Source organism: Giraffa tippelskirchi, chromosome X (genome assembly GCF_054371585.1).
Source record: "Giraffa tippelskirchi isolate mGirTip1 chromosome X, T2T-mGirTip1v1.2.pri, whole genome shotgun sequence".
NCBI lineage: Eukaryota > Metazoa > Chordata > Mammalia > Artiodactyla > Giraffidae > Giraffa > Giraffa tippelskirchi.
Window position 1 is genome coordinate 86,812,383 of NC_137289.1, and position 16,481 is coordinate 86,828,863.

A 16,481-nucleotide genomic window follows, 5' to 3' on the forward strand; every position below is an offset into this window, starting at 1 on the left:
CTAAACAACAACAAATTCTATTGCATATAATCCTGCAAGCCTAAAACATACTTCTCTCCCCACTATGAATCAATATCAAATGAATAAGCATAGCCTTCAGCTGACATAGGTAGGGCTAGCACCTACATTGCTGGCTATGGGGTCCTAGGTGTCCCAAAGTTCGTTTTGTCCTGCTGGTGAGTGTGGCTGTTTCTGGGGGCAGCTGGCTGACATGCCAAGGTATCTTCAGGCTGGTTTTTCCTGCCGTTGACTGGGTTTGGGGTCCAGGGTGTCCTGGGGCTAGCGCCAGCTCACTGGTGGGTGGAGCTCTGTTTCTGTTCCTGGGTCTCTAACTGCAGGGCCCTGGGGGTCTCAGAGCTGGTCTCAGTTCACTCTTCGGTGCGGCCCGTTCCTGATATTGCTGGCTGTGGAATCCTGGATGTCGCATAGGGGGTTTCCACACACTGCAGTGTGGGGCCAGATTCCAGAGCTGCTGGCTGAGAGCTCCAAAGTGTCCCAGACCTGGTGTCTACTTGCTGGTACACTGTGCTGGGGCTCAGTGGCTCTTGGGACTGGTGTGGGCCTGCTGGTGGGTGACCTATTTCCAGCTGTGGCAGGCTGCAGGGCTGGAGTTACTCTGGTTGCTGTTGTCTGCCTGCTGGTGGATGGAGCTGATTCCTGGGTTCTCTGACTTCAGGGCTCTGGAGGAGTCCAGAAGTTGGTGTTTTGGGCCATTGGTGGATGGGTCTGGGTACAAGGAATACTAGGGCTGGTGCCTACCCACTGATGGGTAAAACTGGTCCTGGGGCTAGTGATGACCTGCTGTGGGCAGGAACTAGGTCCCAGGGCCTCTGACTGCAGGACCCTGGAGTCCTGGCTTAGTGCCTTCTCACTGGTATAGGGCCAGTGTGGTGTGTCGGGGCCTCTGATTGACAGGTCCAGCTCCAGAGAGTCTTAAGACAGCAGGCTTGCTTGTGGGTGGGGCTGCATCTCTGCCTGGCTAGTAGCTGGGCCTGTCCTAGTATTCCTGCCTACAGGCTGATGGGCAGGTCTAAGCACTGGTGGTAGTAAGCTAGAGGGGGGGAGTCCAAAACGGCACTTGCTAGCACCAGTTTCCACGGGGTAGAAGGAGCTCCGCAAAATGACTGCTTCCAGTGTCTATGTCCCCAGGGTGAGTCCAGTTGCCTCTTGCCTCTCTGGGAGGCTCTCCAAGATAAGTAGCTGGGTCTGACCCAGGCTCCTTTCAAACTATTGCTTCAGCCCTGGGTCCTGGAGCGTGTGAGATTTTGTATGCCCCCGTTAAGAGTGGAGTCTATTTCCCACGACCGCTTGGCTCTCCTGAAATTAAGCCCTGCCGGCTTCAAATCCAAAAGTCCTGGGAGATCCTCTTCATGCGAATAAATACAATTTCATCAGCAAAATTATACAGACTACCACTACACAGAATAGGCATGAATCTTACAAACTTAACATTGATTGAAAAACCAAGAAGCAACACAGATATATTTAACAATTCCATTCGTACAGCTGTAAGTAGCTGTCAACACTAACTCATAACATTATATGTGTGTGTGTGTGTGTGTGTGTGTGCGTGTGTGTAGTATAAAATTTTTGAGGAGAACGGAAGAAAGGATGGCACATAAGTAAGAGTGGGCCTATTCTCCTTGAAGAAGGAACGGGGCTAAGATAAGACAGGGAAACTTCAGGAGTGTTGGGGAAAGCCGACACTATCCGCTTCTATGACTTGGGGGTATACACTTGATAATCAATTATTAAACTCGACGTATATATTGTGACTTTTTCTCTATCTATGTTACGTTTCGGTATAACTGGAGAAGAATATAATGCTTAGGGAAATAACATCCCAGTATAAGCATAGTGTAATTATATTCTAACCAGAAGTAGAACCAAAATTACTTTCTTTGTTGATAACCTATCTAACTGAGCTTAGTAATCTTATTTCATCTACATTAATAGCTATATTTTTGGGAACTCATACCTTTTTAACTAAAACTAATCAAGTGATGCTTATTTAATTATAATATCAATCTCAATTTTTAAATATATTCCATATTTGGGTAGTACATTCTCATTCAGAATTTAATTGTGAACTTGTGCTGAAACTCAAAGAAGTCATGTATTTGGATACAATTTCTCAGAGACGTCTCCCCTCCCCATCCACTTCCTCTCAGAGGTGGAGCACCAAGAACCTGAGAAAAAGAAATGAAGGCCAGAAATCCAGAGCGATGTGCCTGCGCTATAGTACACCTATCTGACCAGCCGAGGGCAGTATTGCTTAAGGCTGTTTTTTGGGAAGGGCCAGATGCCATGCCTTTGGAGTTCCTCCTGTTCTTTGTGATTCGTCTATTAACCCCTGAGACTGAGGAGCTTATTTGTGCCAGTATGGTGGCGGTGGTGATGGTGCTGGTGGTTGGATGGGCTGCATCTCCCTTGCCCGTTTGACACTGCTGTCTTAACACCAACCTTCACCCCTGCTCCCCGCAGCAGCAGCTCTTTTCTTCCTCTTTCTCCTCAGACAGAAACTGAGACCATCGATGTGCTAGACTGGGTGTGCTCCCACCTTCCACTGGCACAGAAGCAGTAGGTGGGTGTGCACAGCCCTTCAAGCCCTTCCCTTGTTCTTTGTAAGGAGCAAAGCGGAAAGAATTTTCCTTGAATGTCAGCCTCCACCCCGCAGTGAGTGCCCCTACTTTTGTTTCTAGTCTTGTGGCCCAAGTGAAGGCTCCACACTGGTTTGTGGCATCGATAGGGTCGATAGGAAGAATGTCATGTTTTTTAAAAGCTCACTGATTGATGAAATGAAACAGGAGTCATTTTCTGGGGCCACCCCGCTGCCTAAAGATAACAAAACTTTTCCCATTATAAATACGGATCCATCTTCTAACCTTGTTGTTCAGAATTCCAGCTGTTATAATGCACCTCCCTTTTTAAGGATGGACCCGAAACAGAAATTGAGGAAACATTTCTCTTGAGACTTTACCTTAAATGACTGAGCATGTAAGGGTCTTCTCGTGCTTATTAGGGATTTTTCATCTCTTTAAACTACATGTGCTTTATTGCTAATTCTTTGACACCATCAGAAGACATTTTGGAAAAAAATTGTTTTGCCCATGATTCGAGGACCCAAATGCCTCAACTGAGTTTTCCCGCAAGGTTCCTGCCCCAGAATCACAGACGTACAGAATATTAGAGCTAGATAATCTCACGTAGAAATCTAACAGTTCTACTCCTGAGGGGTGTACAAATGGGGAATCTGAGAGTAGAGGGACAGTGCCATGTCAAGGCCAGCAGACAGTTCAACTATACCTCTTCAGTCCCCACTTTGCTGTTTGTTAGGACAGAAGCACCTCCATCGCCTCACACTCAGAGCCCTTGTGGATGGGTGTTGAAGTTGGTACAGCTTCTTCCCAACCTCCTGACTAACTGGAAACAATGAAATCTGTCCCATTTACTGTCAGTTATAGCTAGAGCCTTGTTCACTCACTTGAGCATCCCGGGTGAAGCACTCTCCTTCACTGCATCCACAGAATCTCTAGTGTTTTGGGGTCACCGTGGATTGCTGACCTGACAGGCCTAACGCAAGGTGGAGTAAGGTAGGGCAAGCACTTGATGAGCAATCAGGAGACCTGTCTCTCGCCTAACCTGCTGAAAAGCACTTCCCCTTTCTGAACCTCTTGTTTCTCCATCTGGGAAAAGAGGAAGGTGACCTAGAACAGTGGCTCTCAACCTGGGTTCCAAGAACTTCCTGAAATTGTGTGCAAAGGCTTCTTGGGAGGGTGTATGGAGCTTTCAATAGATTCTCAAAGGAGTCCTATTATGGGCTGAGTTGTGTTGCCCCTAAATTCCTATCTTCAAACCTTAATGCTCAAAGTGACTGAATTTGGAGATGGAGCCTTTAGAGAGGTAATTAGGGTTGATTGAGGGAGCTGGTAAAGAATCTGCCTGCAATACAGGTTTGATTCCTGTGTTGGGAAGTACCCCTGGAGAAGGGATACGCTACCCACTCTAGTATTCTTGGGCTTCTCTGGTGGCTAGATGGTAACGAATCCACCTGCAGTGTGGCACACCTGAGTTCCATCCCTGTGTTGGGAAGTTCCCCTGGAGGAGGGCATGGCAACCCACCCCAGTATTCTTGCCTGGAAAATTCCCATGGACAGAGGAGCCTGGTGTGCCACAGTTCATGGGGTCACCAAGAGTCTGACACGACTGAGTGACCAAGCACAACACACACAGAGGTTATAAGAGTGGGGCCCTAATCCCATAGGATCTGATATCCTTAAAAGAGGAGGAGTTACCAGGTCTCTCGCACTCTCTCTCTCTGTCTCCGTCCACACACAGAGGAAATGTCATGTGAGGAAACAGAGAGAAGGTGGCCAACTGCAATACAAGAGGAGTGCCTACACCAGGAATTGAACTGGCTGGCACCTTGATCTTGGACTTCTAGTATCCCGAACTATGAGAAACTAAATGTCTTTTGTTTAAGCCATCCGGCCTGTGGTATTTGGTTTTGGCAACTCGAACAGACTAACGCAGGGCCCATAACCAAAAAAAAGGTTCAGAGCCATTGGACCCGCTGGTTGCCAGAAACCCATCCTGGACATTCATGTTTCAATACAACGATTTTAGGCACTTGCAGATTTCTTGAGTTCTTGCTTCGAACAGTGCAGGATATCATTTATTGCAACATACTTCCTCTGCTAATAGTTGCATAACACACATTTGTATCTATATAAACCCAAAGGCCAGAGTTTAAATCCTGATTCCACCATCTACTAGGTGTTTGACTTTGGAGAAGTTATCGCATGTTTGTGCCTTGAATATAAAGTAGGGATAACATTAGTGTCTCCCTCACATGGCTGTTGTGAGAATTAAATGACATAATGCATGTAGAGGGCCTAGCACATAATCAAGTTTCAAGAGATATTAGTAGCTTTTGTGATGAAAATGTAAGTAGCAGTCAGGGTTTTTTGCCCTTATAAACAACACTGTTGTGAGCAAACCTCTTTATACACAGAGAATTGTTTTTAAGTCCTTAGCTGGATTAACTAAGAGGAAAAGACTAAAGTAACTGAAATCATAAATAAAAGAGGGGATATTACAACCAACGTGACAATAATAAACAGGATTTTACAAGAATATCATGACCAATTGTGGCAATAAATTGGACAACCTAGAAGAAATGGATAAATTCCTAGGAACACACAATCTACCAGAACTGAATCAAGGAGAAACAGAAAACACAATAGACCAACAATGAGATTGAATCGGTAATGACAACCCCCCCTGCACACACACACACAAAATCAGGAACTGATAGCTTCACTGGAGAATTCCACCAAACATTTAAAAAATTAATACCAATCTTTCTCAAATGCTTCCAAAAAATCGAAGAAGAGGGAACACTTCCAAACTCATTTTATGAGGCCAGCGTTATCCTGATATCAAAGGCACCAAAAGAAAAGAATACTAGAGGCCACATTCCCGGATGAATGCGGATGCAAAAATCCTCGACAAAATACTAGCAAAACAATTCAACAGCACATTAGCAGGACTATGTGCCACGGTCAAAAGGGATTTATCCCTTGGTGCAAGGATAGTTTAGCATACAAAAATCAATCAATGTAATAAAACACATTAACTGAATGAAGGACAAAAATCACACGATCTTCTCTATAGATGCACAAAAAATTCAACACTCCTTCATGAGAAAACACAGTCAAACAACTAGGAGTAGAAAGAAATTACCTCGACATAATAAAGTCCACAAATAACATCATACTCAGCGGTGAAAGTCTGAAATCGCTTCTTCTAAGGTGAGGAACAAGGCAAGGAAGCCCGCTCTCACCATTATGTTAGTATTCAACAACTGGAAGTCATAGCCAGAGCTGTTAGGAAAGCAAAAGAAATAAAAGGCATCCAAGTCAGAAAGAAGTAAAATTATCTCTGTTGAAGATAGCATGCTTTCGTACATGCAAAACTCAAAAGATTACACACACCCTTACACACACACATGGACACAACTGGTAGAACTAATAAACAAATTCAAAAAAGTTGTAGGACACAAAATCCAAAAGGAAAGTTCAGTTGTATTACTATACACTAACAAAGAACAATTTGAAAAGGAAATTAAGAAAACAATTCCATTGACATTAGCAGCAAAAAAGAATAAAATACTGAGGAATAAACTCAAGCAAGGAGTCAAAAGACTTGTACACTGCCAACTACAAAACATTGCTGAAGGAAACTAAAAAAGACACAAATAAACGGAGAGGCATCTCTCTGCACAGACAGGAATATAAATATTGTTAAGAAGTCCACACTATCTAAGGTGGTTAATTTTATGTGTCAGCTTGACTGGTCCACAGAGTGCCTAGGTATTTAGTCAAACATTATTCCGGGTGTTTCTGTAGGGTGCTTTTTCATGAGATTAACATTTAAATCAGTCAACTGGATAAAACAGATTTCCTCCTGATAATGTGGGTGGGCTTTACCTAATCAGTTGATAGTCTGAATAAAACGAAAAGGCAACCTTTCCTCACGTAAGAGAATTCCTCCTGCGTGAAAGCCTTTGGACCTGGGACATCAGTTTCTTTTCCTGCCTTTAGACTCAAACTGAAATATCAGCTCTACTGGTTTGGTTCTTAGGCCTTCTAACCTGGGCTAGAGCTAAACCACTGGCTCTTCTGGGTCTCCAGCTAGCCAACTCACCCTCTAGATCTTGGGACTTACCAGCCTCTACATTCGAATGAGTCAATTCTTTTACACACACACACACTCCACTGGATCTGTTCCTCTAACACACTACCCAGAGTGATCTACAGATCCAATGCAAACCCTATCAAAATCCCAATAGCATGTTTTACAGAAATAGAAAAACTCGTCCTAAAATTTAAATAGAATCTAAAAAGAGATCCTAAATAGGGAAAACAATTTGGAAAAAGAAAAAGTAGAGAACTCACACTTCCTGATTTCAAAACTTTACAAAGCTACAGTAATGAAAACTGTATGTTAGTGCCATATTAACAAATAGATCGGTGGAGTAAACTAGAGATCTTAGAAATAAACCCTCACTTTTAGAAGGTGTGCCAGGCCGTGGACTTCCTGAGAGAGGAAAAAAATGGCTTTCCTCTCTTTTTTTTTTTTTTTTTAAGGTTTAAGATCTTTGGATCAAAGCAAGGACTCTGAAGTCAGATTGCTTGGTTTCAATTCTACCACTGATCCCCATGGGCCAAATGACCTTGGGCCAGTGGCTGAACCTCTCAGTACCTGTTTCCTCACCTGTAAGAGGCTGGTGATCATTAGTACTATAGTCCTAGGAGGGTCACAAGGAAGCATTACTATTTATGTACAGCACTTAGAAGAGTGCCGGGCACAGGGTCCCTGCTCTATAAGTTGCTTTTCATAGATTCAGCCAAATTACCTCCCAAATGGATTTCTTGCACCACCGCCACAGAGGTTTGCTCCTCAACTCACCCACTCTCGGAATGGTTAAGCACTTGGAAGCTTGTCGTCCTAGTGCAGGAAGCCCGATTCGTGGTTTTAGTTTACATCTCCAGGGTCAGCGGTGGTGAGCATCTTTGAAGGGGGGACTGGACAGTGAGACTCTCTCTTCTTTGAATTGCCTCAGAGTGGGGAAAGAGCTGAGGGAGTGAGGTCAACCCCAGACTGTCCCCCAAATCTGCCTGCCAAGAACGTTTGATGGAGCAGTTGAGGCAGAGATGTTACAGAAGAAAACGACAATCCCTTTGTCCTCTGGCCACTTAGGGAGAAGTACGCCGACCACTCATCACTGAGCGCGGGATTCCTCTGCCCATTCTCCCATCGGGTCATAAGACTTGTGGTGGAAGGGAGGCTGGCAAATGCTTTCAGCACGTGCTAGGCGCCCAGCGCCTCCATCCTGACGTTTCATCCTCACCTCCCAGGAGACCAGCGCCCTCAGTACCTTCCTGCCTCCTGCTCCACCCACTTTGTACACAGTCAGGGCTCAGGGCTGTGACTCTAACCGGAAAGGGGAGGTGGGACAGGAGGAGGTGGGACGAGAGGCTTGACAGAGGTATACACGCAGCATCACCTTCAGCCACCAACTCGCCATCTGCCGGGATGGCCTTTGGGCTTGGCAGCAAACCACAGGAGGCCCTCGACCCCATTGGTTACACCTCGAGGGCGCGGGCAAACAAGGCGTGTGCTGCTTGGCAGGAACCGGACCAATGAGGAGGCGGCAGCGCTGGCTCGCTGAAAGCCTCGCGTGATTTGAGGCGATCTCCTGTGTGTGGTGCGCGTGGTGCGCGTGGCGCTTGACGGCGTGCGCCAGACGCCACCCGCCTCGCCTGCCCTGACCGCCGCCACCGCTGCCACCTCGATCCGGTTGATAAATCGTCACCGTCCCAGGTCCGCCGGCCACCCAGATTGCGACATGAGCTCCTCAGATGGTGAGGCGGCTGTTTGGGGAGCGGGTTTCGGCTCAGAGTGCGGGAGCAGACCAGCGGCCTTGAGGCCAGCTCCACAGCCCCGCGGGGACCCAGGCCATGCCCCGAGCCGGGGGCACCGCGAAGCGGCGAGGGTGAGGGTGGGGATGGCTTCCTAGACCCTGAAGGCTTCGAGTCAGAGTGGGAGGTGCCGGAAGCGGGAGGGCAGGTGCTGTGGGGCCGCGAAGACCGGCCTGGCTCCCCGGCCGACGACCAGGGGGACGTCCTGCAGCTGGCTGACGAGTCAGTGGCGACCGTCCTGCAGCAGCTGACCAACCTGGGCTTGCGGGGCATCCGCAGATGCCTGTTCCCGGAGAGCTACGTGGTCGGCGAAGGGTCTCCCTTGTGGGACCTCGAGGCGCGTCCCGGCAGTCGAGGCGTGGCCGCCCGGAGGTGTGGGGAAGAGGCACAGGCTGAGGCCTGCCCTCTCCAGGTCGGCGGAGTCGAGGCGGGCCGGGCCTGGGGGATCCCGAAGAGAGGCAGTAAGAGTAGGTTGAAGGTGGCTGTGGATCGCCAGCGGCTCCCCTCAGAAAGCCCAGCCGGGCTGCTGTCCGACTCCGAGTCCTCTGATGAGTTCAGTGAGATAGAGCTGATGAGGGTGAGCATTTATGCCAAAGACAGAGGCCAGGCCAAGCTCAACGGCCCCAAGGACCCCGGGGACACACCCAGAGACTCGAAAGTCCAAGGCAGGGAGAATCTCGTTAACGTGCCAGGCACTTGCCTGTCCTCGGCTCTGCGAGGATTAATCTCGGTTGTGGAAAGGCAGGTCAGGCAGGGCGATGCAGAGCAGGAGGACGTCTCTCCCCCTAAGAAATTGCAGAGCGTGCTCAGGGAGAAGGGGGGCAGCCTGCCCAGGTACCCGGGAGTAGCAGTAGCATCAGCTACTGCAGCTGCCACTACAGGCAGCCTACCGCGGCCCAGTCCTAGGAGGAAGGGGGAACAGGAGAAGAAATCCCTCAGGGGCGTCTCCAAACCTGCCCCGGGGAGAACCTTCCCTTCCTGGGAGCAGGGAATCTCGGCCACTCCCCTGGATCCGGTCACCTTCCCCCCAGTCTCCGGCATCCCGCTGCTTGAGAGGTCCAAGAAGTATGCCTTGGTCCCTTCGGGAGCCAAAGAATCCAAGCAAACCGGCGCTCGGAAGAAATCCATGGCTAGGCGGGCACGGGAGTTGGTGGCAGCAATGGCGGTGTCCGGAGAAGACAACGACCCAAATAGAGACCCATTCCCAAAGGGCCGAGTGAGTAGGCCAGGCCCCTCCTCGCTCCCCCCTCTTCCCCCTGCCATCCTCCCCAGGACACAGGTCTTCACCCGTGCTCCCTCTGTCCATCCCTCAGGGGTGGTCATTGGGTGGCCCTCGGTCACTGGGTCATTAGGATGCCAGATTGGGGTCTTTTACTAGGGACAAACGTTAAGGTAGCACTTTGGGTGTGCTGGGCTGGGTTCTCCACCCTTGGCCTGTTTCCAGCCAGGCTGGGGCTGGAGTGGAAGGGAGAGCTGGTAGCTGAATTGATTTGAGGGGCCCCTTAAAAGCTTCACAGAGCTTCGGTGTTTAGACACATCACTTTCCTGAATCCTACTTCCTAGCTGATCCCCAAACCTTCCTTGCAGGGGCCCCAGGCTTTCTCAGTGCCACACTGTTGTCCCCAGCTCAGCTCTGCCTGCTGGCCTGGGGCTGACTTAGAGGGAATGTGCTGAAGAGATCAGCCTTTCAGTTTCCTTTCCAGTTCCCTGCCTCAGCTCGGTCTTGAATCACACGAGGTCTCACACACACAGACATAGACATATAAATGCACTGGTACACACAGGTGCATGCACACACACACATCCTTACTCCAGGTCAGTGAGAAATCTTTGTTCTTAGCTGACCACTGACAGGGCACCGGCGTCTTGTCCACAGGTGGTGCGTCAAGGAGAACCCAGCAGCACCAACGTCAACATCAGAGGCGGGCAGGATTCAGGAAACTCAGAGCCCGTGGCCATGAACAAGGGAGAAGTCATGCCCAGAGGGCCTGGCCCCTCAGGTGAGTGTCCTGGGTTTTGATATGGGGGCAGGGAACCAGGGGTGAGGGCAGAAACCTCTGTCTGTCTCTCTCTCTTTTCTGGGGCCTCAGCCTTGCTCTCAGGCTGCCTCTTCCATGGGAAACAGGTGTCAGCAGGGCTAGCCCTGGCCCCATCACCTTCTGTGTGGGATTTGTTTGGCAGGGGTGATCGGTGGCAGTGCCCCAACAGCTACTCTGGGCGTAGACCTGCAGGCTAATAGCGTTTTCTGTGAAGTGCTGTTCGCCCACATTGCTCTCCCAGGTGCTGGCCGTGGCTGCCGCTCTGGGAGGCTCGAACCCAGAACCACAGTCTTTCGGGACCATCGTGGTAAAATGGCTGCCCCTGAGGAATAGGAGGGGCAGGCCCAGAGAGAAGGTTTGGGCTGCCTGCCGGGCAGAGCCGGGGAGGCTTGATGCTAGCAGAGGGTGGTACTGCCTCACCTCACGTTAGACCCTGCTTGGCCCTTTCCACCTCACTGGGAGCCTGGGAAGCTGGATTGTGTGTCCTTTCCCTGTCAGGTGACCGTGAACCAACTGACCATCCCCCAAGACCGAAAAGGCGGCAGCAGCCAGCTGCAAGGCAGGGCTGTCCTCGGGTAATGCTTCTTCTGGCTCCTGGAAATGCACACCCAAACCCCATGGTGGGATCTGGGTCCAAGTTCAACTGACATGTGTGGGCACCCCCCCCGCCCCCCGCCCCGTCCCCATCCCACACCCCAGGGAGGGAGCCCACCTCCTTTCCTCTGAGGAAAGTCTTTCCCTTGCCAGTCTAGACACCTGGCTTTGGGATGGAGGGCCCGGGGGGAGAGGAGAGGAGGAGGAGAGGGGAGGCGGGTGTATACTAACCATTTCTCTTCCTGCTGTGTCTGCTGGCCTAGTGTCTGGTGCTACAGAGAGAAATAGACGACCTTAAGGAGCAACTTGGTATGAGGAACCAGGGACAGAGAGCAGTGGGTTCTTAATGCAGAAGTGGGGTGGGCCCTTGGGGTGGGTGGGCTGCCGGTGCAGGAGGCCTCGTAGGGACCAGCATTCCTGTGGGGAGGAGAACCTATCACGCCTGACCCTGGAGCGGGCGGTGCATGTTCAGCTGGGCGTGTGGACAAGGAGCAAAGTGCTGTGTGGACTGCGTGCACACTCTGCCAGCCAGGCGAGTCCTAGAGAGCTCCTTCTGATAGGACTTGTAGAGATGCCTTGTTGATCTGGTGTGGCCTCGGAGGTTCTTGTTGGATTGTTTGTGAGACAATTTTTGAATGGTCTGGGCGTGGCCCCGACCTTGAGAGCTGCTGGCACATTTTGTTTCCTTTTAGGAAATGGCTCCACATTTAATTCCGGTAGTGGGGAGTGACGAGGCCCAGAGCTCTTTGCATCGGGGCTGGGGGTATGTGGGTTTCAGGTTGCAGGGCTAGGTGGTTCCCCACGGGGACAGGGGGACAGGCTTCTATGTCCGTCTGTCTAGAGCACCTGTTTATGCCTCTCCCTGTTGCAGCCTCCATGCAGTACCAGGTTGACAAGTTCCGGATCCTTTGAAATGAGTGTTACACACCCCACACCCCTTCCCACAGTCCTGGCTGTTGAGCAGGGCCGTGGGCTGGCCCTGGCTTGAGGCTCTTCCCTGACTCTGCTGTTTCACAGGTTGAGCCCAGTATCTTCCGGCAAGAGGAGCAGCTGTTACCTCCGGGGCCGGCGAGCTGTGGCCAAGCTTGTTGCCTCCTGTTCTGCCTCCACCAGGGCATCCTCTGCCCCTTGTTTTGCCCCCTGTCTGCCCCAGTTTCACAGCAGTTTTTGATTAAAAGGCTTCTCATATTCTGTGTTCTGTCCTCTCTCTGGGGGGTAGGGGTTGGGGGAATGGGGCAAGGCCTGGTGGGGAGCCACTCCGTATCAGAGCCTGTTCCACAACAGTACCTCTGGCATCCTGTGGGGGGCACTCTGGGTCAGCCTGTGCTACCATCCAGGCCGTCAGGCCAGCGGAGCGCCCCTAGTGTGTGTTCTGTGTGGGCTCTGTCTGGCCACCTTGGCACGTCCCCCCTTTTCCCTGAAGGCCCTCTTCTAGTTCTCTAAACACCCTCCTCTGGGGTTTAGGAGTTTCCATTCATTGCTGCCATTCTGCCTCCCTGTCAGAAGGAAGTCATGACCCCCTTACAGAGCTCCAGTCTTTCACCCTTCCCTCACTGCACTCATTGTCCTGCTTACCCCGACCACTCTGCTTTCCTGTCAGAGCACCCTCGATCTCTCCCCTGGCTTGCCATCGATGACCTTGCCTGCATGTTTACTTAAGCAGGTGGTAACAGGCACAGGTTTGCTCATCTTCCCCCTTCCCCTGCCCTACCCTCTCAGTGGAGTCCCTACCCCACCCCACCCCCGGAGCCACCTTGCAAGCAGGAACCTGCGTACTCTCCCCGCTCTCTTTAGCACTCACCCCTGAGACTCAGGCACCAAAACTTTGGCTTCCCCTTCCTTGGGTTCAGTAAAGGGCATGAGGATGAATCTTGGACCCGCTGAACTGGGGAGCAGGATCGAAGCTCAGGGGAACACAGGGGAACACAGGAGAAAAGCTCAGGTTAGTTGCTGAGCTGGAGGTCAGGAGAGGCGTCTGGTGCCAGTCTGGGGCAGAGTGCACCCTGACAGCTAGAGATGGATGGTCCGGTCCTTGGAGCTTTCATATCCTCCCTGCCCTAACCAACTGACCAGCCTGCACTCCTGCAGCCTGGATGTCTCTCTGCCCTTGAGTGGAAACGGGCCCATCAGGCTCTATGACAAGTATGGTTGGTAAGTCTGTGTTCTTACAGGGTCTCCATCAAATACCGTTCCACCAGCCCCATGACATAGATTTTCCTGCAAATGATACTTCCCGGAGTGTCCCAGCTCAGTCTCCCAGACTACTTGTTAGGGCACACAAGACTGAGTCTGAAATCCATGTTCAATTCCCGTCCCTCCCTCCCGCCCTGAAGTTTGGGGAGGACTTCCTTCTCTCAGCCAAGACCCCAGGGCTGTGCCAGCCTGAGACTCAGAGGGACACATTTGTATTGGAGTGAAATGAGGGTAGGTTCTGCCTGACTCCCTTCCTGAAAGACCACGGTTTTATTTCACAAAAGAGGGTATGATGGTAGGTAGCACATTCAAAGTTGGTGCCTGGGCATCTCTCTGGGTGAATTAAAGTCATCAGGGATAATGCCCCTTGAGGCAGAAAGGTGTGATTCGGGGAGTAATGGAAATAGAGCCTGGTCCAGATTCTGTAAGGCACTGAGTGAGCCGAAGCAAGGGTCGGATCTCCTTTATTCAAGGGGTGTTGTCACGTTCCCAAAACATAGAAGGGGGAGGATGCAGTTCACCAAACCTCAGGACAGGACATCCCAAAATGTTGGAGTCGCTGGAGGAGGCACTGGATCCTACCTTGCGATTCTGTGATGTCTGCCAACTGCTGAGGGTGTGGATGAGTGAAAATGGGAAGGGTGGCTTCGGAGACTACCTGGGACGTGGCTGCCCATCTTAGAAACAGGAGATCCCCCCCCAACCTGGATTACTTGTGGGGAGTTAGGGGTGACTGCACCTGAGCTATGGGGAGCCCTTGGGCCCGCCCTTCCCCCACATTTTGACCTTGACTTCCTTCCGGGGCTCATGGCATGAGGTCAGGTGGACAGAGCACGAGGGTTGGGCCAGTCACAGACCTCAGGGTCAGCAAAGAACATGCGTGGGACTTACTCCTTCCACTCAGACCCCTCCCTGGAGCAGGAGGGCCTGATCACTTAGTTTACAGCTGATCCGGTGGTTATTGCCTGGTGGTGTAGCACATCTCGCTGTTGTCCGAGTGAGTAGATTTGGCAGAGACCTTCCCGCTGAGGTTTCTGCCCACCGAGACACGTAGGTAAGTTGTGCCTGGGGAGAAGTCAAGCACCAGCATCAGCACCACCCTTGGGCCGAGTGGGGCACGGGACTGTGGTCACCAGGGTGAGGAAGTTGGAGAAGCTCATGGAAGTGGAGGTGCGAGGGCGTGAACACAACCCCTCGCTCACTTTTCACCAGGCTCCCTTCCCTCCTCTGGGCACACAGTTCAGACCAACTACCTCACTATAATGTTGCTGGAAACATATACATCACAGGCCTTGGCTCAGCCCCAAGCCTTCCACTTCCAGCGGGAAATCTGAGGCATAGGTTAAAGAAATACATCTGCGCCCCAGAGGGTAGGAGGAAGGCCGAAGCCCAGCCTCATTCGGTGCACCCCTGTTGCCTTTCCCCCTCAGGCCCCTTCTCCAGCCTGGGAGACAGTGACAGCTGCTTTGGAGAGCCCTAGGCCCCATCCTGCCTGTCCAACACCTGGGAAGAGGCTCCCTCCCCATTACACCCCCACCCCACCAGCCCCAGCCCCAGCCCCAGCCCCAGGCCTACCTCTCTCTCTGGACTCTTGAGGGAGATTGGCACAAACAAAGAAGGTAGAGGAGGTGAGTCCTGAAGAGGGAGCCTGGGGTGGTGAGCACAGTAAACTTGCCCAAAGATGTCCAAGTCCTAATCCCTGCAGTTGGCTTGTAGTTTCCTTTGCGTGATAACAGTGGGTTATGCTTGCAGATGCAATGAAGGCTGCTACTCAGCTGACTTAATGTGGGGTAAGTTTCACCTGCATTGGCCAGGTTCGGCCGGGCACACTGGGGCTGCCAGATTTTCCACCTTGACTATCCCTGGGTAACTATCCCAGTCCCTGGAGTGTCCCAGTGTTTGAATGACTGTGGTGTGCTTGATGCCCTTGTGCTCGTGCGATCTTGAAGGCCTGGTAAGTACTGCTCAGATGCAGATGGAGAACAGGCCTGTAGTTTCGAACCCCCCTTTTGTTCCAAGCCAATCACTTCTTCCTCCCTAGTCCTCTTGAGGTATCTGCCAGCCTGACTTTTACCAGGATGATTCACTTTTTGAAAAGGATTTACTATTGCTTTTTATTAAAATAACCCTTCCAAACATAAAAGATTAATTACATTGAATTAAACAGACCATACATATACACGTTGTGGAGCGTGTGAGCCCTCAGTATCACAAATAATCATGAACCAATCAACCCATGTAACTATACTCAGGTGACATAAATGTACATTGCACGTCCAGAAGTCACCGATATGTTCTTTTCTCTGAGGAATCCAAATGGATAAATCTACATACTGCCCGATTCCATTTACTTCACATTCTTGAGGAGGCCAAACTATAGACACAGAAAACAGACTGGGGATTGCCAGGGTCTCGGGCTTGAGATTAGGGGTTAAACTACCAAAGAGAATGAAACAATTTTGTAGCTGATGAAAATGCTTTTTATGTTGATTGTAGTGGTGTTTCCATAATCGAATGTTTGTAGGCACTTAGATTTTTATGTAAATTAATTTCAGTAAACCCATATTATTTAATAAACTGTAGAAAGTACAGTATGAGACCGCAATCAGAGAAGAAAAAGAAACAAAGGGAGTCCAAAATGGAAAAGGAAAATGAAAACTGTCACTGTTTGCATGTGACATGTTACTATACATTGGAAATCCTAAGGATGCCACCTGAAATCTTCCAGAATTCATAAATCAATTCAGTAAAGTTGAAGAGTACAAAATTATTATATAGAAATCTGTTACATTGCTATCCTGTTCATGGGGTCCAATCCCAAAGAAGGGTAATGCCAAAGAACGTTCAAACTACCATACAACTGTGCTCATTTCATATGCTAGTAAGTGAAAGTGAAAGTGTTAGTTGCTCAGTCGTGTGTGAGTCTTGGCGTCCCCATGGACTGTAACCCAACAGGCTCCTCTTTTATGGGTTTCTCCAGGCAAGAATACCTACCTAAATATCCATCGACAGAGGAATGGATAAAGAATATGTGGTACCTATATACAGCGGAATATTACTTAACCATAAAAAGAATGAAATAATGCCACTTGCAGCAACATGGATGGACGTAGTGATTGCCATACTGAGTGAAGAAAGTCAGAAAGAGAAAGACAAATGTCCCTTACAC

The 16,481-nt window shown here is 50.3% G+C and overlaps 1 protein-coding gene and 1 long non-coding RNA gene across 2 annotated transcripts; one reads left to right on the forward strand and one right to left on the reverse strand.

Annotated features, from left to right (window-relative positions):
• Positions 1-5,399: 5,399 nt before the first annotated feature.
• Positions 5,400-8,096, reverse strand: LOC145535505 (uncharacterized). The gene is made up of 2 exons (XR_014075445.1): positions 7,474-8,096; positions 5,400-5,885 (listed from the first exon to the last, which is right to left on the reverse strand). It is a non-coding gene; the product is annotated as an uncharacterized LOC145535505 (long non-coding RNA).
• A 4-nt stretch (positions 8,097-8,100) lies between these two features.
• On the forward strand, positions 8,101-12,307 carry LOC145535682 (uncharacterized protein CXorf49 homolog). The gene is made up of 7 exons (XM_081564062.1): positions 8,101-8,182; positions 8,256-8,429; positions 9,518-9,702; positions 10,363-10,486; positions 11,024-11,100; positions 11,383-11,428; positions 11,991-12,307. Exons 1-7 carry the CDS (start codon positions 8,101-8,103, stop codon positions 12,029-12,031), a joined length of 729 nt encoding a protein of 242 aa, XP_081420188.1. The 3' UTR covers positions 12,032-12,307.
• Positions 12,308-16,481: the final 4,174 nt, after the last annotated feature.